This window comes from Aquila chrysaetos, chromosome 7, assembly GCF_900496995.4.
Source record: "Aquila chrysaetos chrysaetos chromosome 7, bAquChr1.4, whole genome shotgun sequence".
NCBI lineage: Eukaryota > Metazoa > Chordata > Aves > Accipitriformes > Accipitridae > Aquila > Aquila chrysaetos.
The window spans coordinates 6,529,655-6,553,831 of NC_044010.1; the positions used below are offsets into that span (position 1 = coordinate 6,529,655).

Genomic DNA, 24,177 nt, shown 5'->3' on the forward strand with positions numbered 1-24,177 from the left:
GCAGGCTCGCAGCATCTCCCGAAGGGGCTTTGCTATTTGCCTTCCGCCCCAGCTCCGGCCGAGGCATCTCCCCCCGCTCCCCCGCAACACGGACCCTTCGGGACCAAGCCCACGGCCCGGATTTGGGGTTCCCAGCTCTCCACTTCACCTCCCACGCAGAAGCAGGTCCGTCCCTCGACAAAGCTGCGGCCCCTGCCTCCCAAATCACCCCAGACCCCCTCCGCCAGGTCCCTTTGGGAGAGGGAGCCCCTTCCCCGGGCTCGCCGGGGTCCCGGCCCGCTGCCGCCGGCGGGGCAGGGGCGGGGGGGCGGGCGGGGAGGAGGTGACCAGCCCGGCTCCGCCCCGCGGTTCCGCGCCGGGAGGGCGGCAGGAGGGAGCGGATCGGACCGGCACCGGCACCGGCACCGGCACCGGGACCGGGACCGAGCCCTGCTCGGCGGCGGTGCCACGGCCCGGCGGGCCGGGGGAGGGGGGTAAGTCCTGATTGCTGTCTCCCCTTCCCCGCAACCACCAGCCCACCCCTCTCGGGTTTCCCCAGCCTCCCTCGGGCCCCCCACACCCCCCCCCCCCGCCCTTAACTCCGGCATCGCCGGGGCACACGGCAGCCCCGGGTCGGGGGGAACGGCAGCGGCCACGCCTGGCCCCTGCGCTCGGACCCCGGAGCCCTCCCCTGCGCCCCTGAACCCGAGCCCGGACCCTGCGATCCGGACCTGGACCCCTCCGAGGCTGAGACCTGCGGGACGAGCATCCCTCCCTCTCCCCTCCGTCCCCACGGCAGCGACCCTTGTCCCTGCCGCAGCTCGCTGCCCCGGTGTCCCGGTACCCCGGTGTCCCGCCACCCCCGTACGTGGGTATCCCGCTATCCCGGCACATCGGTATCCCGGTACTCACCCGGTTTGGCAGCACCCTGGCCGCGGGCAGAGCGAGCAGGGCCCGGGGAGGGGGGATGTGGGGCAGCCCGGGGCTGGAGGCGGGGAGCTGCGAGGGATCCTGGTAAGAAAGGTTGGCCTTCGGGTGAGAGTCGAAAATTGGGCTTTAGGATGTAAGGGGCAGGAGCCAGGGCAGGAAACCCGCAGGCAAACTGTGTAATGCGGTGCTTTAAGCCTTTTGGTTATATTGTGCATGAGGTTTTGTTCATTCCCTGTCGTGGCTTTGCTTATCAGCTAGGCAGCTGCTTAATGTAGGGGTTTTTTTCCTGCGCTACAGAACCAGCCTTTCATGGCCCCAAACAATACAGATTTCCCAGAGCGGGAGCTGTGTCGGTGCAAGGGACGCTGCAAAATGAGCCCTGTCTTTGGGTGGCTGCAGCTGAACTGTTTTATGAACAAACAGTCCTGGACTCGGCAGCAGCGCTCACGGTATGGGAAATCCTTCAGATCCAGTGGAAGGCTTAACTTCTTTGTCAGAGGCAGGCAGAAGAAAGATAGAGAAGGAGAAACAAGCACAGGCACTTTCAAACAAAACACATGCCATAAGAGATTGTTTCACCCCTGTCCCGAGGGATCTGTGTTCACGGGACAGAGGGAAGTTCACTTTCCATCTCATTTGGCCCTTGTCCCCTCCCAACTACAAAGCAGCAGGGGCAAGTGACACCAGTTTTAAGGATGAATATACGCCAAGGGGCTGGAGCGATTCATACCTATTGCACAGCTGCTCTTCCAGGAGTGTGTGCTTCACAGATGCTGCTGTTGAAGGGGTGAGGTGGAACAAAGAGTAGTATTTATATCATTGGTGTTGCAACGATTTGGCCTTGCCTTTCGTACCTGTCACGCTGATGATGAGTTCAGCGATGGGAGCGCTAGCAAAGGAAAAAAAAAATGGGACGCAAGTGATTAAATGTCACAGAACAACCCTGGGACAGCAGCCTTCATATTCCTGGAAAAAATCATCCTCCTTCTAAATCAAGAAAGGCTAGGTTCCTAAGCACAATCACGAATCCATTGTAAGAAAAAGAAATGCAGAGTACCCTGCAAGCATCCTTCCATTATTTCATCCCAAATGACAAGGTGATTTGCTCTTCAGCATAGGAAGCGCATCTCCTGGCCAGGCATAGAAAACACAGAGCACGGTATGGATGAAATGGGGGCAGCACTGACAGTCAAGCTTTGGCAAGGCAGGCAGGGCTGAAGCAGAGCGTTATTTGAACAGAAGGCCTGGGACAGAAACACTTTGCAGGAAAAGAGTAATTCAGTAGGTGGTGCTTACTGCCAGGCAGCCAGGGTTCAAGAGGCTACTTGAGCATTGCAGGTGCAGTCTCTCTGCCAGGCTGCCGAGCACTCGAGTACATGAAGTTATTGAAGATATTTTTTGACGAGGGAAGGGGAGGGTACTTCCCAGAAGAAAAGATGCTAGGTCCCAGCTTCTGGCCAAGCCCTAGTTTGGGTAACTGCGTTGGGTCTTCCTCAGTACTACAAGTCGTTGTCTTTCAGACTGCGCTCTTGCCCGGCTGACTTGTACTGTGGTGTGACTTTGGTGCATCTCAAAACCATTGCCACTTTCCGTACAGCTGCGTTGGTTGGTAAGAGGCACCCTTCAGATGCACACAGGAGGTGAAATCTTGCATTCTTCTCTTGGCTTAGATTCAGTGAAAACCAAAACAGGCCAAGCAAGACTTTAAGCAAAGCTCTGCCTATATACGAGCAGAAAAAAAGACCGCTACAATTCGCTTGAAGTAGCACTCATGAAGGAAGTACGAAAATCATACACCGTCCCCAGAAGGTACTGTTCTCCACAATTATCGTAGAGCTCTGATTTTCAGTCACCTCTTTCTTTCTCTTTGCAGCGGCGTCCCCATGGCCCTCTTCACAAGAACCAGCAGTCATCCTAACGCCACCGACCCCGTTCCCTGTGGGGCGAACAACACTACAGAGCCCGACCTGCCACACTCGCACGCCTACTACGCCCTCTGCTACTGCATCCTGATTTTGGCCATCATCTTTGGGAACGTGCTGGTCTGCTTAGCCGTGCTGAGGGAACGCACCTTGCAAACCACCACAAACTACCTTGTGGTGAGCCTGGCGGTGGCGGACTTACTGGTGGCTACTTTGGTGATGCCATGGGTGGTGTACCTGGAGGTGAGTACGTCCTAGGAAAGATTAGCAGAATTTAAGCACAGTAGGAGTTCACCAGCATTAGTGCACGCTCTCAGGATAGGCCAGCTCTGGTACAGATAAAGTCCATTCATGTTTTAACCCCCCAGCTAGCTCTGCGGCACTTGTGGGGTGGGTGGCAGCCCACGATGTCACACAGGTGGCCCTCGTAGGCTGGAGACGTGCTGGACAAACGCACCGCAGTCCCCCCTGTCAGCAGATACCCTGAGCCTTGCTCTTTCTGGCAGAGCACAGCCTCGTGGAGCTTGAACGGCAGCTGGGCTACAGCCGGCAGCGTAGACTGGGGCTTCTGATGTGCTAATACCACTTTCATCTGAGCATCCTTGAAGCTGACTCCATCAGCTGGAAGGGTTGCCAGTGAGCACCGTGATGATTCAGGAATGGCGGAGGAGGCAATAGGGTGGAAATACCTTTATGGGAGCTCATCTTAGAGCCCAGATCAATCCCTACTCCTGCTGGCCAGAAAAGAAGCGAGGGCAGTCAAATCCTCGTCTCCTGCGGAGTTTAAGAGCCTTAACGTCCATGATGTTAGGTCAGCTCCAAGCAACGTTCCCCAAGCAGGCTGAGAAAGAGATGAAGCTAAAGAACATGCTCTAAAATCTCTTCAAGTCATGTGAGCATTTTCACAATAACTTCAAAAGACTCATCAAGCCCTCGGGGTCTTATTCTCCATTGCCCTGATCTTTGCACATTGGGCAGTGTAAAAATGTACTGGCATGACTGTGCACTGTATGGACAACACCATCAGCTATAGGGCAGCAAAGGTAGAAACCAAATCCCCCCCACACTGCGGCAAAATCCTGAATTAATGAAGCCACTCCCGGGGCAAATATTTTTACTAAAATAAATACATGAAGGTGTGCTACAGCTGACATTTTTATCTGTTCTCATCAGCATTTTTACACCAATTCACAAAAATTGGTAGGTCTAGAAAAATTAGAGTTGAACATCTATCAGCCATAAGCTTTCAGCTGAGCCCTAGTACCCTGTTCTCGTGCTACCAGACACAGAATAAGGCTCTGAGCCATGATCTTGCTGAAGCCTCATGCTCTTTCTCCAAGGGGCAAGCCAGGATCAGGCTGAAGGGCAGGGTAAATATTCTGTTGGCAGCTTCCCACCTTTGGCTGACCTCTTTGCCGCAAACCAAAGCAGAAGCAGAAAGGGATTTTTGACTTGTGCATATGGACCGCGCAGTGCGTGAACAGAAAGTAGGACAGGACAGGACAACACCACCAAATGTCAGACCTACTATGTGGGTACAAGGAAATTTGATCAAGTAGCAGGGGACTGGCAGTGGCCTACAGCCCTCCTCTGCCACCGGAGTATGTTGAATAGGAAACATAGCTCGAAGCTTTGACACCCAGCCTAGGCACTTCCCTTGTGTTAATCCAAGCCGCTCTCCCAAACTGTGCCCGCTGCAGTCTCAGCAAGGCTACAATTAAGAGAAATTAAGGGTTTGCTCTGCGTATAAGCATTATTAATAAGGGCATTGATGGTTAACTGTTTATGCGTAGCTTTGCGATGGAGTAAAAGAACAAAGAGAGCACCGTGATACCGCACGTGTGATCATGTTCCTAATGAAGTCAGTAGCAACATTGAGACTAACCTGTGTGGAGCGGTCCTGGAGCCGGCCTGCAGGATGTGTACAGCTCCGTTGTGTTACACTGAATGATTAAAAAGCAAGGAATAAGGGGCGGGGGGCATGCCATCCCAGCAAGACAGAATTACACTCTGCAATTTGATTGCAACTAAAAAATATTATTAAAAGTCAAATTTTATTTCAGACTGGAATAGTCCATCACCTCAAGCATATGCCAGTCTTTAATGAAATCACAGTATGCTTTGCATTAGAAAAGCCTTAGCACTCCTTCTTGCTTGTGGAGAGAGCGGGGCTAAGGCACCTGTGTGAAGCAGCCTCTGCCCCCATGCAGTACTGTGGTCACGATTTGTGAGCACGACAGTAGGTCCGTTCCCTAGTCGTGTTTGCAGACCCATTCAAGACTCAGTTCCATCTGTGGAGCTTGGATAATCAAAGTAGCTGATCCAAGTCACCCAAACAACAGGGAGAAGAACCCCCACACGTCCCAAACCTAATCTACCACTCCCAGCACCGTGCAGCATCTCCTAGAGAACTAGGCTGTAGGACTCCAGCAAGACTAAGATTTAAAAAGCAGTCCAAAAAGCCCCAAAGTCGTTTAAATATTTGCTGCTGTTTATGGATCAGCGATGCTACCAATGAAGTGGAAATGGTATCATGCTTCAGTACACTATGGGACTGGAAATTGCCAAGAAATCATTCAGTCCCCAAAACCATGTACAATACCTATTCATCTACTGAACGTTTGCCAAACGAGACATCTGAGACCTGGCCATTATTTATGGAGAAGCTAATGGTGGATGAATACCTCAGATTTAAATGTCCCTTGTGAACTTTGTGCTTTACACTCAATTTTTAGAGCTATCTGCATCCTGGACCTTCTCCATGAAATCTGTCATTTTATCAATCATGCAGACCAGAACTGTCTCTTTCTGAGAAGTCTTTTGGGAAGGCTGTGACAGAGCAACGATAGGAACATTTTATAACCTCAGAATCCTCATCTTCACCTAATGAAGTTTCTGGCGCAAAAATGCTATTCAGCGCTGTGTCTAGCAATCTTCTGGGGTCAACGGGTAGGTCTAACATACCAGCACTGCTACCCCAGTTCTTTTCTGACCTCTGATGCTGTGGCTAGTGTGACTACTGAAGCTCACCAGGGTTTCTAAGACAGTGGCGTTAGGGTATCCTGCCCACTGGAGTTTGATGGCATTAAATACCATCGTGCCTTATAGTCATTGTATAAATGGAGGAGGACGTGTAGCAGCATGGCCTGGAGCATCCTTCTCAGTCTTCTGACAACATCCAGTTCTACCTCCAAAGGGAAAAAAGCTTCAGAAGATGATTGTCACCGAGGTCCCATCTGCAGCTCCGTTCAGAGCGTGCGAGAGTAACGCTGTCTCCTCTTCTGTGGCTCTCACACCAGAGCAGCGAGAGCTACAACTGCTCTTCGAGCTCAAGGAGCTCACCAGACAACTGAGTTCCTGCAGCTCAGCAGTTGACCACTTGTCAGCAGGCCTGACTGCGCGCCTGCTCTTAGTTCCTCCCGCCGTGCAAAAACATAACAGCCATTTCACAGCTGCGGGGAGCTAACAGCACGCCCAAGAAGAACGCTCCCTAAAACGCCGAACGCTTAAGCGAGCACGCTTAGATGCACCGCGACTTACGTGCCTGTCGTCACCTGATGCAACTTCGTGTTCATACTTTGCCATCCATATACTCTTCAACGTGGCATCATCATACATACCTGATTTACAGAGATTCTTTTGTTTCTTTTTAAGGATTCAGGACAGTGATGGATTTGTATAAGTTTATGAATGCACAATGATGATTTTTAATTTTTTTTTAAATTGGAAGACTTCCCATAGGGTTGGAAAGTTAAAAATAATAATACCACAATTTTGTGGATAAAGCAGACTGGTCATCAAGAAAGATGAGGTGAGAACCTGACCTGAATAGTCTACAGGGAGCTTTAGCATTGTCTTTGACAGAGCCAGGATTTCATCCTGGACTCTATTCCCACTTCTGCCACACATGCACTGAGTGAGTGGTAATGAGAGATTGTATCAGCTCATCTCTCTGTGGTTTGCTCTCATCAGCTGTAAGAGAATAATATTTGACCATCTACCTCACCCAGGCAGTTGTGAGGATTCATTCAATTAATACCTGTGATGTGCTTTGAGATTCCTGGACAAAAGGCACCAGAAGGATAAAGAACAGGTACCCTGCCAGCATATGAAAAACAGAAATGTACACTAGCAAGTTCTAGCTGCTGTAGCAAAGATAAGCGGAACAGAGCAATAAAAGGAAGAGCAGAAATAGAATTTAAAAAATTATGAACGAGGCCTATAATAAAAAGGCTCTTCTTCATTGTTAAATTTTGGAATAAATTCTGGGTTCGCATACCTCATAGGTAAATATTAAATATTTCACCGATTTCAGCAGAGCTACTCCCCATTTTAGAAGTTGTGGCTGGTGGAAGTGAGGATGGGTTTTAAGCCCAAGCGTTTTGATCTGGCAAGCATTCTCCTAATACAAGCTACAGCTTAGTATGCAGGCGGTGCGATCTGAATGCATCATCCTGAGAGCGTTCACTTCAGAGCCATTCCCACCACCACCTTCTTCAGTTTTAATGGTTCACATTCTTGGGCTTAGCATTTGAATGTGCTCAGGACCTTGGAAACTCCCCCAGTTAAGTGCTTGCACATCTGCTGGGCTAGCGGCAGCTGGCTTTCATGCGAACACCTGGCACCAGCTCCTGGTGAAATATTCTTCAGACTCCACAGACCACACAGGCACTGCATTGCATTTTGCCTCAGACTACAGAAACACTCCTTACTGGATCCCATTGCAAAGGCTTCCAGCATTTATATATAGATATTTTTTATATATTTTGAGGTGGTCAAGCAGTTCTCAAAATCTGCAACTAAAGCAAAAACGGTGCGGGGTGTCTTTGAAAACTGAACCTACCTATTAAGGTGCCTCATTTCAGAGGGACAGCCTTCAGTTTGCACATCTTGTAGCCCATCTAATTGTGCAGAAAATCTCTAAGGGTTTGTTTTTTTCCCTTTGCTTCCTTTTTTTAAGAAAAAAACAAAGGAGCCCCACAAGTATCAGTGAACTGAAGATGAAAGCACAGTTCCCTACTGCATTTTGCAAGCCAATTCCCATTTCTCTCCCCTGCATTCATTCAGAGTCAGGGGGTCTAATGGAAGACTGCCTCGTTCAGTACCTGACTTCTGACACGTAGCAGCTGGGTCCAGCAGAGAACACCCTAAAGACATAGCTCAGCTCAGCGCGTTTCTGTGCCCACGCGCGGGGATGCTGGCATAATCCAAACCGTTTAAATTTCTCAGGATTATTTCTTAAACAACTCTGAAAACAACTCACACCGGGTGAATTCTGTATTTATACGAGTGCTCCTCTCTGCAGGGAGCTGCGTCCTTCGCTTGCTGCAGGGTTGACCCACTGCCTCAGAAGCCAAGCTTACTTGTGGCACCCTCTCCAGCTTGATCTGGGATAGGTATTTTTGAGTGGGTCTTGAAAAACCTCCAAGGCTGGAGCCTGCACAGGCTCACCAAGCAACCGGTTCCACTGCCTCACGGTCAGAAAGTTTACCTTCATAACCAGTTTGCACCTTTCTTCTTTCAGCTTACGCCTGTTGCCTCTTCTTGTCCCACCACGCACTGCTGGGAAAAACCTGGCTCCATCTTCTTAGTAACCTGGCTCCAACTTTCTTAATAACCTCCCAGTAGGCACTAGGGGACTTCTGTTAGTCCCCTCACCCCCCCAAAAAGCCACCTCTTCTCCAGGGTGAACAAGCCCTGTTCCCTTAGCTGCTCCTCACAGGACGAGTGCTCCAGCCCCCAGGGACTGTCTTGGTGGCACTCTGCTGGACTCGCTCCCATTTATCAATGGTTTTCCTGTACCGAGGCCCCAAAATCAGACGCAGTACTCCAGATGCGGTCTAAATGTAAGCAGAGAGACCGGGAACTAGTGCTGGTTCCTGATGGTTTCCCAGGATCCAGCTAAACCAGCAGGATCTACGGGGTCGAAGACTAAAATCCAGGCTCTCGCCGAGCAAGGACTTTCCTCCTGCTTTCTCTCCTACTCCCCCCTTCTCCGACCAGCGCCGCATGAGATCGATTTGCTGTACTCATTCAACGGGCTTATCTGTTGGAGGGCAGGCCGCCTCCTTCTTCATCTCCGACAAGGAGTGGGTGCTGAGGCAGAGCACCTTGCTCGGAGTCAGGCTATCATCCCAGCCCCGAGGAGAGCAATGCCACGTGGTGCTTGGAGCATATTGTTGTCAACCGAAAAGATCATTGTCGAGAACTTGATGGCTGGGCCGAAAAATGCATTTCTCCATCACAAAGATTGGCCACAGCTAAGCTGTCACAATTACACACTTCAGATTAAAAATTCAGAACACCCAGAACAAAAGCTCGACATGGTAGCAAACCAAAACCCTTTATCCGAATAGCTTGTGAGTTCTCTCTCAGATCTAATAATCAAAATCTGTAACTGAGATAAGAATCCAAATAAGGTTTTAGAGAAGCCTCGGGTCTCAGGTCTCTGTTTCATGAATAAATGCATAAAATTTGCAGCACTTTTCCAGCTCACTGGCTGCAAGAGAACTCCAGCAGCTAAGCTGGGAAACACTTGCAGCCCATAGATTTTCTCAGATAAGCCTTAATCAAAGGATATATACAGTGATATCAAATTTAAATCAATTTATCATGCTAGGCCTTAAGGGAAGAGATAGCTGCTATCTTTTTCTTTACCCTGCCTCCCTCCGTAAGAGTAAGTCAAGGATTGAAATCAAGGTGTGGTCCTTCTCCATGACCTACCGCTGTGTTATCTTGCACACAACATAAGTGCCTCAGTTTCCCTCTGCACATCACAGTGGACACGAACTCGTCTAGCTGTTGAGATACTTGGAGGAGAGCACCTCCTCATACGTAACTTACTAGGACTCGGTGCAGAACAAGGCTGACAGTTTTGTGGTTGCTGCTGCAGGTGACCGGAGGAGTCTGGACTTTCAGCCGCATCTGTTGTGATATCTTCGTCACCATGGATGTAATGATGTGCACAGCCAGCATTTTAAACCTCTGTGCTATCAGCATTGACAGGTGAGAGCCAACAGCGTCCAGGGGGATAGTCTGGAGATGGGGGTTGGCCCCATAGCCCAGCGTGGCAGGGACAAGGAAACGGGGTTTGCACGGGCAGCATCGGCGTCTTCGGGAACACGAGACTCCCTGCAAGTCCGTCACTGTCACTACTGCTATTAATACAGTTCTGCCCACCATGTGCTGGAAGATGTCTGTACTTAAGGGCAGAGAGGCACAAGCAATAAAACATCGCCGGTAGGTAGTCAACCACATCTTCATGCTTTTTGAAGGCAGGAACCAGAACTGGTCATCTAATTCCCATTGAGTCTCAAAGAGGGTTTCTCCGCCTGGAGACCTCACTCATGAAGTTTTAATAAACAAAATCCTGCCATATACATAGGGAGGGGGTGAAGATTATTGCTGTGTAATCTTCAGCCTTGCTCTGGTTTTCTACATCTTAAAACTGAGCCTATTTTAAGCAACGCTGAGGGCTGGGAGCCAAGACCTCGGCACACATGGTGCTGTTAGGACCGAGGAGTGGGGGAAGGAAAAAAACACTGCATGCTGTACCTTTGTAATATGTGGTTCAAGGGTAATCGTACAAAGCAGGTCTCAACGCTGGGTTGGTCCAGCGTTCCTCCACGGGAATCTTCATCCCTATTTCATTTTGGCTCTGTCTGCAAGTAGCAGCCCCCAGGCTATCCTAAAGACGAGACTCCTATGCTTTCCAAATCCTAGCCTTGCTGAGCTGCATCCCCTGGGGCACCCCGGCAGCCGAAGGCCCTGGACACCCACCCGTGGGCAATCCGCTGGCTGTCAGCGAGGCTGACACCAGAGTGGGCAGCTGCGGCACAGAGTGTGGTGGGCTGTGGTTGCTCCAGAGAATGCTTTTTCCCAGCAGTGCGCATATAACCTTAGGGGTTTGAGGGATGGGGGTTTCCTGGGGTTTCTAGATCCGTCTGGTATCCCAAACCTTGTAGCTTCACAATGCCGGCAGTTCTACAGAGCGTTTCTCTGCAGTGCTGCCAACTAATTCCGATTTCCTCTGTTCCTCCCCCCAACGCCCCGTTTACCATTTCTATAAATTGCTGATTCCACCATCTGATCTTCTCTCCTTTTCTCTTCCATTTCTTCACCACGTTCACCATCATGTTCCCTACATGGCTTTCATTTCTCCTTTTAAAACCTGGTCCTTTTCCTCCCTCCATTCTTACCTCTCCTCTTCCTGGAGCTGGTTTGGTCCACAGATACACCGCAGTGGTGAAACCAGTTCAGTACCAGTACAGCACCGGGCAGAGCTCCTGCAGGAGGGTGTCTCTCATGATTGTGATAGTCTGGATGCTGGCATTCGCAGTGTCGTGCCCTCTCCTCTTCGGCTTCAATACTACAGGTAGGTGACGTCCCGAACAATAGCACACGGGGAGGGGTTGGAAGTGAAGCTGCCCTGTGTATGGTCAGGTCATTTAACGTGGGTCCTGCAGACTTTCCAAGTTACAGGAAATTTTAGGGAACTGGAAAGCACGCTATGAAAGGTGAGAAAAATCTCCCGTGCTGGAGAGCAGACGTGCTCTTGTCTATAAACTTGCCATTTGCTCAGGCAGACTCTGCCTATTGCTCTGAGGACAGACCTGCCCGCTTTACTGCCAAATTAATGCCATCAGAGTGTCCGGGTCTACAGATCCCCCAAACAGTCACTCTGCACACACAGACCAAATCTCCAGACGTGCAGCACATCCAATACACACACACACACACACACATCAGACTTACTGCATCTTGCCGATATCAGCAGGTCCAGACACACAGGCTTAAATCTGATAGAGGAGACTTTTCTAAACAGCAAGGGTCGCATATTGGCAGTGCTTCTGAGAAATCTCCTTCCCATCCAACCGGCTGTCTGCTTCCTCGCTTAATCCCGTGAGGAGAGCAAACAATTTAGCCTCCTCCTTGGAAGCAAGTTGGTCTTTCCCCTTCCCCTCGCCTAGAGCAGCCCGTTCTCCCGAGGCTGAGGGGCAGGGGAGCCTTCCTCCCCCCTGATCCACAGGCAGAAGTCCTCTGCTCCCCATCCATCCTCTACGCAGCGCTTGAGGCGAGAAGGGGACAGGGGGTGGGAAGTGCTGCTGTCCCCCACTGCCTGGTCCAGACAGATGGGGGTGAGGGCACACCTCTGCATCTAGACAGCTCGGAGGCTGCCAGAGGAATAGGAGAAAGGATGAAAGGAGAAAGGATCCTCTGAGAAAGGATGGGGATAGGCATGAGAGAAGAGGGCAGAGCTGTTGGCCAGAAAAGCAGGCAGATGCATACCGGGTCATGCTAGACGGCCCCAAGTAGAGTCCGTTTTAAGCATCAGTGAGGTGAGTGGGTAGGCCACAGTATAATTTGCAACAACAGAGATAGGAGATACTTGCAGTCCTCAGACTGCCTTTGTCCCCCGGCCACCTTTCGACTTGCTTTGCCAACGCACCGGACCCTCCTCGTACTAAACCGAAGCAGCTCAGCCGCTCCTCTCTCTCTCTTCTCCTCCCCAGGGGATCCCAGTGTCTGTTCCATATCCAACCCTAGTTTCATCATCTACTCCTCTTTGGTGTCCTTCTACCTCCCCTTCATGGTGACCCTGCTGCTCTATGTCCGGATTTACCTCGTGCTAAGACAAAGACAAAAGAAGCGAACCCTCACCCGGCAGGGCAGCCACAGCGCCAGCACCAAACCGTGTTATGCACACAAAGTAAGATCCACATGAACGCAGTAGGAGCTGTCAAAAAGGACAGGGCATGCATCATCTCTTCTCCTCAAAGGGTCAAAGCACAGAACGGAAAGCATAAAGAAGGGACATGGCATGTTTTCATCCCATCCTTCACTCATACGCCATGATATATGAGACGCAGAAGCTCCAGTTAAATCCTTTTCAGCCCTATAGAAAGCAGGTGCTCCCTGTGTATCTCTGCCCTCTAGAACCAGGCGACTAGAAAAGAGCATGGCCTACTTCTATATTTCTTCAGAGCAGGCCTTTCTCAGCCATGCAGAAGTCTGGCTAATTTTTTCATTTATTGTCTTCTGATTTTAATGTCTTCATTTATTGATTTTTGCTCTATGATGCTTCGTTCTCAGGGCTTCACAGGCTTTAACCTAGATTATTTAAAAAAAAACCCAACCCTCTTCATCTGACGGACTTAAGAGGTCAAAATGCTCATGGTGCATGGAGCATTTTTTCCACTGACCTTTCTAGACGAAATACCTGCAACCATGGGAACTAGCGCAATGGTTTGAAAGGGCTTGCCTGGTCACGCATATCCGCTTGTTTTACCCATTTTCTCACAGAGAAGCTACATTAAAAAAGGGTGGGGATGTCGAGGGGAGGAGGGCCAACAGAAAAATACAAGCGAAAGGTTAGCAGAGCAGGTGTTTCAGCTCTTCTTGTTCTCATGCTTCTCCTCGGTGGGATGGAGGCAGAGTTGTTCGGTGCTGGTTCACCCTCTGATAAGCCAAGGTCAGTCCAGAGGATATGGTGCAAACCTAAGCAGCGAGTGGGGCTAAGGATGACTCCTACAACTTTCCTTGTCATCCTTTGACCCAATTAATGGTTTGGATGGTTCCTAGTTCCTCTGTGGCATCCTCTTTTGCAGGAACACATGGAGAGAAAAGCTTTGCCAAACAGAAGCCAAGGCACCTTTTCCCCCTGTCTCCCACTCAAATGCTCAGGCCAGGAGACGTCTACCAAAAGGAAGCTGCTGACTGCCTTCAGCCTGCAGCGGTACCGCAGCTTCTGCCACGAGGCATCCCTCACCAAGGCACCAGGGACTACACAACACAGCAGGCTGGAAGAGAGGAGAAAGAGTACGAAGCCAGGACTGGAGGTACGGAGGCTCAGCGATGGCAAAACCATCAGCTCTTTGAAGCTAGCGCAGCAGCAGCCCCGGCTGATCCAGCTTCGGGAGAGGAAGGCTACGCAGATGCTAGCTATTGTCCTGGGTGAGTGAGAGCCACTCTGTCTCGTGGGGTGCAAGGGCTGATGGTTTGGGACTTGCAAGAGCAAGGAGTCTCCTAATACAGTGTAGAGAGTAAAAAAGTGCAAGCCAGACCCAGACTTCAGCTGTCACTGATCCACAGACTCTGAAGAGACGATGGTGGGACATTTAGGGAGCTAGGGTAATGCCCTCAAATGTTGAGAGCCAAGTGTGTTAGTGTTTTATTCGCCATGATTTGTTACCCCCCTGTTTTAAATTAGTGGCCAACAAGCCCTGCTAGAGGGAGCAACAGCCAACGCCTTTGCTTTCCCTTTTCCTTTATTATTATTATTATTATTATTATTATTATTATTATTATTATTATTATTATTATTAAGCTGGGACGATCCTAAGTTTCCATACACGCAGAAGCAATTAGGTCCAATTACAGAAGGGGAAGGAGCAGCAGAGGAACCAGCTCGTAGAGCTGGATAGAGAAGCCAGGAGACTGGTGCCCCAGTCATCTGCCACGGTCACCAGATGCATTGCTTCCCCTCATTAACTCAGTACTAGCAGGGAAATAATGCAGCCCTCATCATAACTGATTAAAGCAGCTAAGGCAGCAGTCTAAGTTGTGGCTGCTTGCTTTTGTCTGTCACCAGACCATTCCTGAAGCCCTATCCATCCATTCTCATAACTGGTCCCAAGGAGCCTCCGCTCTTGCCAAGTCCCTCTATATCAGGAGTAAACGTCACCTTCAGCGTTTACCAGATGCAGACATGTGCATGGAAATAGCGAGAGGATGGAGGGAGAGGGCACAGTTGCAGGCCCCCTTCCAAGCAGTTGCTTGTCTAAATTCATGGATTGTTTTCTCCCTCTCTCTAAACCCAGGGGCATTCATAGTCTGCTGGCTGCCCTTCTTCTTGATTCACATTCTCAATGCCCACTGCCCGTCCTGCCACGTGCCCCCAGGGCTTTACAGTGCCAGCACCTGGCTTGGCTACGTGAACAGCGCTCTCAACCCCATCATCTACACAACCTTCAACACCGACTTCCGCAAAGCCTTCCTCAAGATCCTCTGCTGCTGACCGCGGGGCCGGCACCGGGCTGCACGGGCTGCGGTTTGGAGCAGAAGCAAACCGGCGAGTCGCTCGGCGTTGGGCACAGCGGTGCCGAGAGGCAGACCCGGCGTGCGGTGGAGGATCAGCCGCCGCAGACGTGCCGGTCCCTGGGAGCTGCCAGGCTCGCAGAGCGCACGGGACCCAAGAGGACACGGACCCAATCTCCCCCACCTACGTGCTGGGAACGCATTTGCCCTCCCGCTGCTGGAGCCTCCGCCCGGGGAAGGCACCCAGCTCACGCGCAGCAGTCCTAGTAAGAGGGCGGAACATCGCCTCTTTGATAAGGATCCCGATCCCTTTGATCGGGAGCCAAGAGCAAAAATTCGGCAAGGAAACTTAGAAACGGAGCGCCGATGGAGAAACGACGACATCCCTGTTGTCTCCATCAAAAGGTTTGCCCATAAAACTGGGTCAGTCTCAGTGCTTGAGAAAATTGCCCCAGTTGCAAATGAAACCTTCCCCTGTGCTGCCAGCTTGTATTTTATTGCTCCTTGCAAGGTAGAGAGGTGGCTACCATCCCTCTGGTAGGTCAGATCACATGAGAAGTGCCACACTTATCACAGTGTCCCCTCTCTTCCAAACCCACGGACCAGCGGTAGATTGGCCACTACTGAACTACCACATACCCAGTCATCAGCTGGGGCCACTAAATAATGAGCAAGGCCTAGGATAGCTCCAGTCATGCCTGCGATAGATTCAAACCTGGTTTTTCAGCTGGGGCAGGTGGCATGCACCCAGCCTCAAAACTTGTTCGTAGTCTTTTTGGAACCAATCTGTTTGCGCTGCTCTCCTCATCGGGAGCACTGCTAGATGAAGGGTTTGTCCCGTCTGACTGCTGCGATAACTCCTGTGAACACCCACGCCGGGGGAAGAGCTGTTTCAGTAACATCCCTCCCAGTACGAAAGGACGTGTGCCTCAGGATCAGACCCAGGACTCTCCCTGGCTCCCCTCGCCCATATACCTGTCGGCACACAGGGCGTCCGTACACCCCAGCTTCCAGGAGCTGGCCAAATACAGCCCTGCCGACAGTCTCCTTTCCCAGCAGTATTTTACAAAGCCATCTCCAGTAGTTCCTGGGTGAAAACACCAGAAAAGCCCTGCCGTACCACGTAAGCTGGTCTCATGTCAGAGCACCCTAATGCTCGTCTCCTTGTATAAACAAACGTGACCTGGGACAGCCTCAACACGTTTCTTTCATTTCCCCCCCTTGCTGTACTGGATCAGCTCTCACTCCCAAGACTAAGCTTAGCTGTGCTGTTAGCCGCGCTCGTTTGACAGCTTTGGGTGTAACTGTGTGCTGTCTCTGCCTGTGTCCATGCCACAGCTCCTCCGTCTGGGAAGGGCTTCCTCTCTTTCCTAATATAAAGCCCAAACCATTGTCCTCAGCCTCTGGAGCACGTAGCAGAGCTCTAGCTTCTTCTTTTGTTTGTCTGGGTTTTGGGAGGAGGTGCTCGTGGACAGCATGTGCTGTTGGCTTGGGGAGGTGCCCTCCATACTGCATTGTAACTGGATTAGTCCAATAAAATACAGATGTAATTGGAAGTTTTGGTACCTTTGTGGTGAACGTAGCCCTCCCATAAGCCTTTTCTCACCTGTAGCCCTCTTAACACCTTGCCGGTACAAAATTATCATCCGCCTGGACGCCCACAAGAGGTCTTTATTATTACTTGCATTTTACTTGCACCTGGGAAAGAAATCAATGGCTGCTGTAAGTGTTACTCCATCTGCTCAAAGGTGCAGGACAGCACCGAAGGTACTCAGCACACAGGATATTGGGGGTATCAATCGAGTGAATCAACCTGTGGACAGATTGCTGCTCAAGTAATTCTCATTAAGATGCTTCATAACACATACCACCAGAGACCAGTTTCAGTTGCTTTACACACACAGTTGCCAGAAAGGTGGAAACAAGGAAAAAGATCTTTTAAAGGGTGATGAGGTGCATTTCAAGCCCTGGCCTAGCATCTCTCAGGTGTCATGTTCAGTCTGATCTTACTTGAATTCGAACCTGTTCTTCAAGCAGTGATCCCCAAGGCGATTCAGGATAGAGGTGAGCAACAGGAGGTGTGGCTGAAGATCAAGCAGTATTTTGGTACCCACACAGTTATGAGGGATGGGGAAAGTTCTATGCCTAAAAATATCGTCCTTTATTTAATAATTTAGATTTGAACTATCAGATCACAGAACAAACAGCAACCTCTTGAACTATATAACCTGCTATGGATGAAAAAAAAAAAAGCACCACAAACCCCACCCACAATTACAAAAACTCAGCTCCAAAATAAAACCATCTCTCTCTCCCTCTCCCTCAACTACTGCTTGAGCTCCATGCCCAGTTTTACTGTGGCAGTCTGAACACAGGTGGCCTCACACGAAAGGCCAAGGAACAGAAGCAAAGGTGCAACCAGTTGATTGCACAAAGGTGCACTGTCCTCCCCAGCAAGCCAGAGGGACAGCTGAGGAGCCCCCCAGGACCTGTGCTTCACAAACCCCCCACTCATTATTTACAGTAGAAAAATCCGCACTCCCTCATTTTTTAACTGAAATGCCTCCTCCTAACCTTCATTTTCTACACCATTTTTCATCTTTGCTGGTGCTTTTCCCCTGGCTCCACGACTGGCTGGAAGAGGAGAGGTTAGCCGTGACTCTGTGCTCTGCTGAAGAGCCACAGGCATTGTGCAGGGTTTCATTTACATGCTGATAGTCACATTAGAAGAGCCTTTGGAGAATGCAGAAAGGTCCTCTCCCACAGAGAGAAAGAGGGAGCTCAGAGACCGCTGCAGGCTGTAAATAATTCCCGGTGTCAGGAAACCTGCTCCAACAGCGCGGCTGAGCAGACGTGCAGGCGCAGCAAGGGGTCCTGCAGTCTGTGCTCACCTTCACTCTGCTCCACCAGGCAGCAGGAATGGGATACCTAAGGTCCCCTGTGCTGGATGGCATTGGTAAACGAGCCAGCAGACAGAACAGCCAGGAAGCATCTCTACTGTGGCGGAGGAGAGCGAAGACCCTTTGGAGACGAAGGAGAGCTGGCAAAACCCACTGGGAACAGCAGCCCCCCCCGCAAGGTATAAGGCAGCCATCCAAGTACTGCCTGTCTAGACACAATTACAGCACGCCTGAGAAACAGACTGAAAAACACCATTTATCCCCTGCCTCCGTTTCTCCAGGCAGACATGTGTCCCAGCTCGGAGAGCCATAGGCTCCGACTGAGCTGCAGGAGCCCATACGAATGAGCTGCTGGGCCCGCATACCCCCACGGCTTGCTCAGCAGGCTCACTCAGGTTAGCAGGCAGACGCAGCTCTCCCGCGGCACCGCACACCGGCTCGGACAAAGCCACGGAGACCCTGATCTCCTCCACACGTACCTGGGGCTCCCCAGGGGTACGCCTGTGGTAGGTGTGCCACACGTTGCACGCATCAAGCTTGCTGCTCCCGCCTGGGATGCTGCTCTTTGGGGGCTCCTGAACAGCACAACCCGCCCAGGCGTGTACCTGCACCTCCCAGTGCCCTCCCTGGAGGGACACGGGGGACCTCGACGATGGCTGCAGCTCTGAGGCGCCTTTTTTTTAGAGCATAAAACACGTAAAGAAAATGGATTATGAATCTGTAGTTCAGAATAAGAGGTTCTTCAGAGTAAGTGGTAAGAGCCTGACCCTGGGCTGGAAAGGACAGCTGGCCAGGCAGCAACCTGCTCTCCACGGTGCCTTTCAATCTGCAACTTCTCCTCAGGCTGCCATGTGGTAGCCGTGATGGTAGAGGGTATTTAAGGTGAGTACTGATCATCTGAAAACAAGGCAAGACAAGACAACCCACCCCAAGCAGCTCTCAGTCACTCACTCCTACAAGCATGCCAGGCAGAAGCAAGCAGAAGGCATCTCCATAGCTCACCGCCACCCTTTCACAGACCACCAAAAATTTCTATTTAGGCTGCTATATGGTGGTTATTGTAACTACTTCTGTGGCTTACTTGGGTTGAGGTGCAACAGGAGATGTGCATCACAGACCGGAGCCCCACGTGTGCCCCATGGCTCTCAGCTGTGTTCCGAAGGGCCACAATTTAAACTTCAGGTCTAGCAGCAAAAAAACACAGGTTACCCAAGTTACTAAAACCTTAAATGGTATCAGGCACCAAACTGAAGCCATATAGAGCTAAAATCAGCAGTTCTTATGTTAAGTTTTACATTGTAAAACGAAAACAGAGAAAAACCCATAAAACACTCTCCCTCCTCGGAGGCAGCAGCAGGCACGACAGGCACCAGGTCACGCAGCAGTCTTTAAGCAGGAGAGCACAAAGGCCCATGGGGCAGAAGGTACAACAATCTTCCACGAGGGAAAGCTGCCGTGCTGGGAAGGCAAGGAAATGATGGAGGAGGCGGGTTTCACCCACTGGCACAGTCCCGCTGCTCTGCAGGTGACACTGCTCTGCCAATATGCTCCAGCGCACCTTGCAGCAGCTGTTGGACACCTCTTAACAGTCCCAGCTGCAGCCAGACATTAAAAACGCACGTTTGCCAGACTACAACAAAGACAAAGCAAATTCTTGCAGAAAACCTCGCTCCCCCAGGTAATCCTCCCTAGACTCCTTAGGGGATGGGCTGGCCAGCTACTCAGCTGAGCTCAGCTGGCCCCGCTGTTAGGCTAAGCACAAGCAGCTCTCCCTTGGCGGAGAGCGCACCTGGAGTCTGCCGTATTGCAGCCTCTCTGAGGGGGATCAGAGTGATCTGGGGACCTGCTTCCCCAGGCTGGTCCTCTGTCCACAGCTGGGGTGAGCACAACCTGCTCGGGCTAGCAGCTCCTCTGCAAGGGGCAGCCTTAGGCGAGACGGAGCTTGGCTTAAGCTTATTGCAACGCAAAGCCCTGTCTCAGTCACTGTTACTGACGTGATGGTTTTTGAAGAACGTCTAATCAATACCAGCATTTCGAGGAAGGATCAACAGGCTGCTGGCTGCTGATATGGTGTTGCTCAGAAAACTACAAATAGGAATCGCGGACACGCAGAGGACGCTGGTACCGATCTGATTAATTTCAGCCAAGTGTGTGATGGTTTGCTCACGAAGTGATGACAGGCTCTGGCAGCCTTCAGCCTGCAAACCCTCCTGGCTGTGAGGTGTCTCATCTCCCAAAGAGAATGGGCACATCAGTTCTTTCCCAGACCAATGCCCTTATCTTATGGTAATAATGAATTAACATAGTTGTCATCTCCTGGTGGTACCTTACCAGCTGACCTGCTGCCTTAGGAGCAAAGGAAGGCTCAAAAGGCTGCAGCAATTCAAGGTGTGAGGGATTTGAAACAGTACTTCTTCAAAGTCAGCATCAGCTGCTACATACATCTTGCTGAATGACACTGAACAGGAGGAAGAAGATCTATCCCAGACCAATCCTGCCTTTCAATCTCAAATGCCACCAATCCAGCTGTGCTCTGTTACTCTACAAACAGTCAATCTCAACTCAAGACAGAGCAGTGACCTTTCTTGTTCTGCTTTCCTGGCATCACTCATGCCACCCTGCCTTGGTTTCATACCACCTCAAGCACCAGAGTGGGAGCCCATCAGCTCTGATGCCAACCACACCTTTCTCCAACAGGGATGCTCTTTCTCCCAGGCCCAGGTGAGGAATTCTCCTGAGCCTCCTTCAGGATTCTGGCCACACATCAGTGAATCTCTTCCTGCCAGTCACTGGTCTCATCTCGTCCCTGAATGCCTCTGGAAATGTGAGGCAAAGAAAAAGAAAACCCCTAGAGCCAAAGAAGAAAACGAACATAATTAAAAATTAATTTCAGTATAATGATTTAAGCATCTCAGCGAGACAAGCACCAGGCTGCTGTATGTTTGATGATGTGGGGGAGACCTTTCTGGTTCCCTGCCCTGGGGACTCTTGTCAGTTTTGATAAGTTTTACCCCGCAGCTGTGAGCATGGTGAACTGAACAGCACAAATAAAGGCTACTTTTCACTGGGCAGAAGCACACTTATATGGGACCTTACATTTCTTCTGCCACCCTATGCCACGGCAGAAGGGCTGTGATGCAGGTGGACTGCTCACCTTGCGATGCCTCAGCTGAGAGGCAGCAGCATTTCTGTCTGTCTGTGAAGGACAGGCAGAAGGAACCGGGTGGATTGTTAACGCTGTAGGACTCCCTGGAATATTCGTGATGGCACTGGCTGCAGCAAACAGGGGAGCCAGGTATCAGGGGCAAGTCCGGCACTCAATCCCCCCTCAGCCTCAGGTCTGAAGGCCACCAGTGTTGCTCTGTAGCCTTTTGCCTTTGTGAGCAGGAGAATAGCAGCCATTGCTAAACTTCCTGCACAACAACAGAATGCATCTTCCTCCTCAAGACGTGCACGAAACAAGGGATGTAAAAAGGCACATGCCAGTGTCTTCTGCGGCTCGGTGTTGGCAATGTTACACATGGACATACTGCACAGCTCCCACTCCTTTCTTTGCTGGCCTTGCCAAATCCTAATCATCCTGTTTCCCTATGCTCCTTCCTCCCAGATGCTCCATCTCCTGCTCCCTTCCTTGAAGATGCTGCGTCTCTTTGAAGGCTTCGGCTGCCTGCCAGTCTCTGCGTTCTCTCCCATCCCAGTTCCTCAGGGCTGGTTTCCTCAGCTGTTTTTTGGCACAGAGTAGCATTAAATTTGACATTACATTGTAGACGGTTGCATTCAGGTCTGGGAAGGGCAGTATAAAAAGCTCAGGACAGATTTGCAGCCTCTGCTGACTTCCTGCAAGATGTTGGCCTCATCACTTCCATACCTCCCCCGATTACCTCATCAAAAGGCAAACCAGGTGTTCTCCTCTGGAAGAAGGGAGCAATGAGCACAAAGCATTGCTACAAAGCCACCTTCACGTCGTGCTTTGCCATCCACGTCCAGTACCTCAGAAAGGCAGTCAACTCCAGAGCGGAAGGTATCACACACAGAGTGCTGGAATGCGTCCAGGAACTCTGGCCGAGGACCTTGAAACCACTCCTTTCTTTTGTGAAAATCTGTGCTGGGCCATTACATCTAAAAGCTGTAGTTTTTAGATCTTTTCTTGACCACCAATCTGCAAATCAACCTGCTCTGCAAGTATGGATGGGTGATGCAGATGTCCTGTAGAGCTGCAGGCGTGAACCATAGCCATTGCCTTTCCCAGCGCACTGGACATCCCCTTGACCAGAAAATGCTTTACACAGTAGCAGGGGGATAGGGAAGACAGGAAGCTGGCTAATCCTGAGCTGTCTGGCAGATCCAGATGCCTCTAGTTACCATTTCTTTATACATGGCCCTGTCCCCACTACATAGGTTCTTAAATTTTCAGGCTGAAATTTGAAATAACCCTGGTTAACGAGATAACCCCTTCTCATCCAAACCTACTTCCCAAAGAGCTCTGCAAGGTGTTCAGACACACAAAGAGCTGCCGAACAGAGCAGGCTTTCTCTGAAGTTTTTGAAATGACAGGCAGTGAGCAAGGCCAGGAGCTGGAGAAAGTACATCAGAAGCGTGACAGAGCATCCCACTGTGTTGCACCTTCACCTGACCAGTCTAATTAAATCGTACAGATGACAGATGTAGAAGTAACCAGGCAGTTCATCATCACCTCACTGTGAGGCAGGGAAGGTATTGCCTTTCCCAGCCAACACGCCACCGGGGAGGAGACTGGGCACTCTGACAGACACCATTCACACTGGCAACATCAACAGGGAAACAAGAACATTTTGCTGCAGGAAGATGTTAACCACTTTTGTGTCAGCACCGATTTTGCCAGTCTAAATCCAACTTCTCAAAGGGATTTAACTTCATTCTCTTTTTGTTTGAGAAGTCCTATCATGCCTACAGAGTGGGCCTAAGGATGGTAACATGTGCTTGAACAGCTTTAATAGTCTGAAGGAGTGAGTGCTGCATTACCAGAAAAGAGATGGGGTCCCTAGTGAATTATGTAGATGACCCCAGAGTACTACAAATAAGACCATTAAACTGGCCTGCACCATCATCTATTTTGTGTATGCCTTCCATATCACAGAGGAAACCTCTCTGAAATTACTGGGAGGAAGGTTTAAACATTTTATTGGGGCCCTTTGCCTGACAACTCAGCTTATGAATCAAAAATCAACAGGGTTCAGGAAGAAAAAGAAATAGCTACCCAATGCTTAAAAGCACCTCTGAAACATACCTGGAACCGATTTTTCTATGCATAGAAACCCCATGATCTGAAAGCCCTCTGGACCTAAGGGATGTAGAAATAAATTGAACACCCTGCTGGAACACTTCTTGTGGAACACCAGTCTTGGGCAGCTCTTGCAATCCTGTAGAGCCACAGAAGAGCAGACCTAGAAACTGTCAGACAAGGCTTGATGCAACCTGTCATGGACACCATGTCCTAGTAACTTAGAAGATGGATAGGGTGGGTGAATGTGTGTGGGAAGAAATTACATACCTGAAGGAGAAAACACTTCTGTGATAAACTAATTTGATTCCTTTTTTCCTTAACACATTTTAAAGCATACCTTTGAAACTGCTAAAGAGTCTGCAATATTAAAATAGCTCTGAAAGGAGTTAAGTTACTGAGCAGAATACTGATGAAGTGGTCAGAAAGGCACAGGACTTAGCATTTAACGTGCGGCCCTGCCAGTTATTCTCATCAGAAACAGAAGAGCATGACAGATTTTTCTTTATGAAGGGAGAGGTTACACTAAAAGTTGCTAAGGGAAAGACATTCAAGGGTCTAATGTTTTTGTAACGCAGCATCTCCTTTGTATTCTGCTCTGCTCTTTTGTATTCTGCCATTTGGGGCAGTCAAGGATGTTTTTGCAGTCTTCTGCGCTAAGTAAAGTTAATTTAGCACAGAAATTTTTCCACTCCTTATTCATTTCAATTTTCACTTCTCCATGAAAAGTGTAGTTTTCTTCACGTAGGTTTCCTCCCCATATTAGGGCAAGAGTTCTGTTTTTGAAAGAAATTAGATCTCTGCTTGGACATAAAATAAAATATTTTCTAAGTTAGCATGAAAAATGGTGCTTAATTTTTACAACGTGAACTAGGAGGACTGACAGATCGAAAACTTGTGTAAATACAACACATTAAGGTTGTTTCAGGGTTAGTGCAGTTTGTTACTGTGTTTGTAACATGATGAGTAGATGCAGCTGGTCAAATTTTGCCCAATAGGAAACTGTTCACTTTGTGCAGCTCTGGTACACACATGCACACACATACAAGCTAAGCAGAGAACCGTAACAGGAAAAACTGATTGGTATGACTGGAGAATGAACAGGAACACAGCATTATGGAAAGACTGGAAGGCCAGAAGGAAGAACAGA

General features: G+C 50.0%; 1 protein-coding gene across 5 annotated transcripts; it reads left to right on the forward strand.

Moving 5' to 3' along the window:
• Positions 1 to 371: 371 nt before the first annotated feature.
• DRD3 (dopamine receptor D3) lies at positions 372 to 16,466 on the forward strand. 5 transcript variants are annotated; one of them, XM_030020041.1, is made up of 7 exons: positions 372 to 466; positions 2,783 to 3,074; positions 9,724 to 9,836; positions 11,063 to 11,205; positions 12,344 to 12,540; positions 13,439 to 13,784; positions 14,651 to 14,938. In XM_030020041.1, the coding sequence occupies exons 2-7, from the start codon at positions 2,793 to 2,795 to the stop codon at positions 14,845 to 14,847; spliced, it is 1,278 nt and encodes a 425-aa protein (XP_029875901.1). In that variant the 5' UTR covers positions 372 to 466; positions 2,783 to 2,792; the 3' UTR covers positions 14,848 to 14,938. The 5 variants fall into 5 exon arrangements, with proteins under 5 accessions (XP_029875901.1, XP_029875900.1, XP_029875899.1 ...); XM_041124694.1 differs by lacking the exon at positions 372 to 466 and adding an exon at positions 1,665 to 1,696; XM_030020040.2 differs by lacking the exon at positions 12,344 to 12,540 and having other exon boundaries at positions 372 to 473; positions 14,651 to 16,466.
• The last annotated feature ends 7,711 nt before the right edge of the window (positions 16,467 to 24,177 follow it).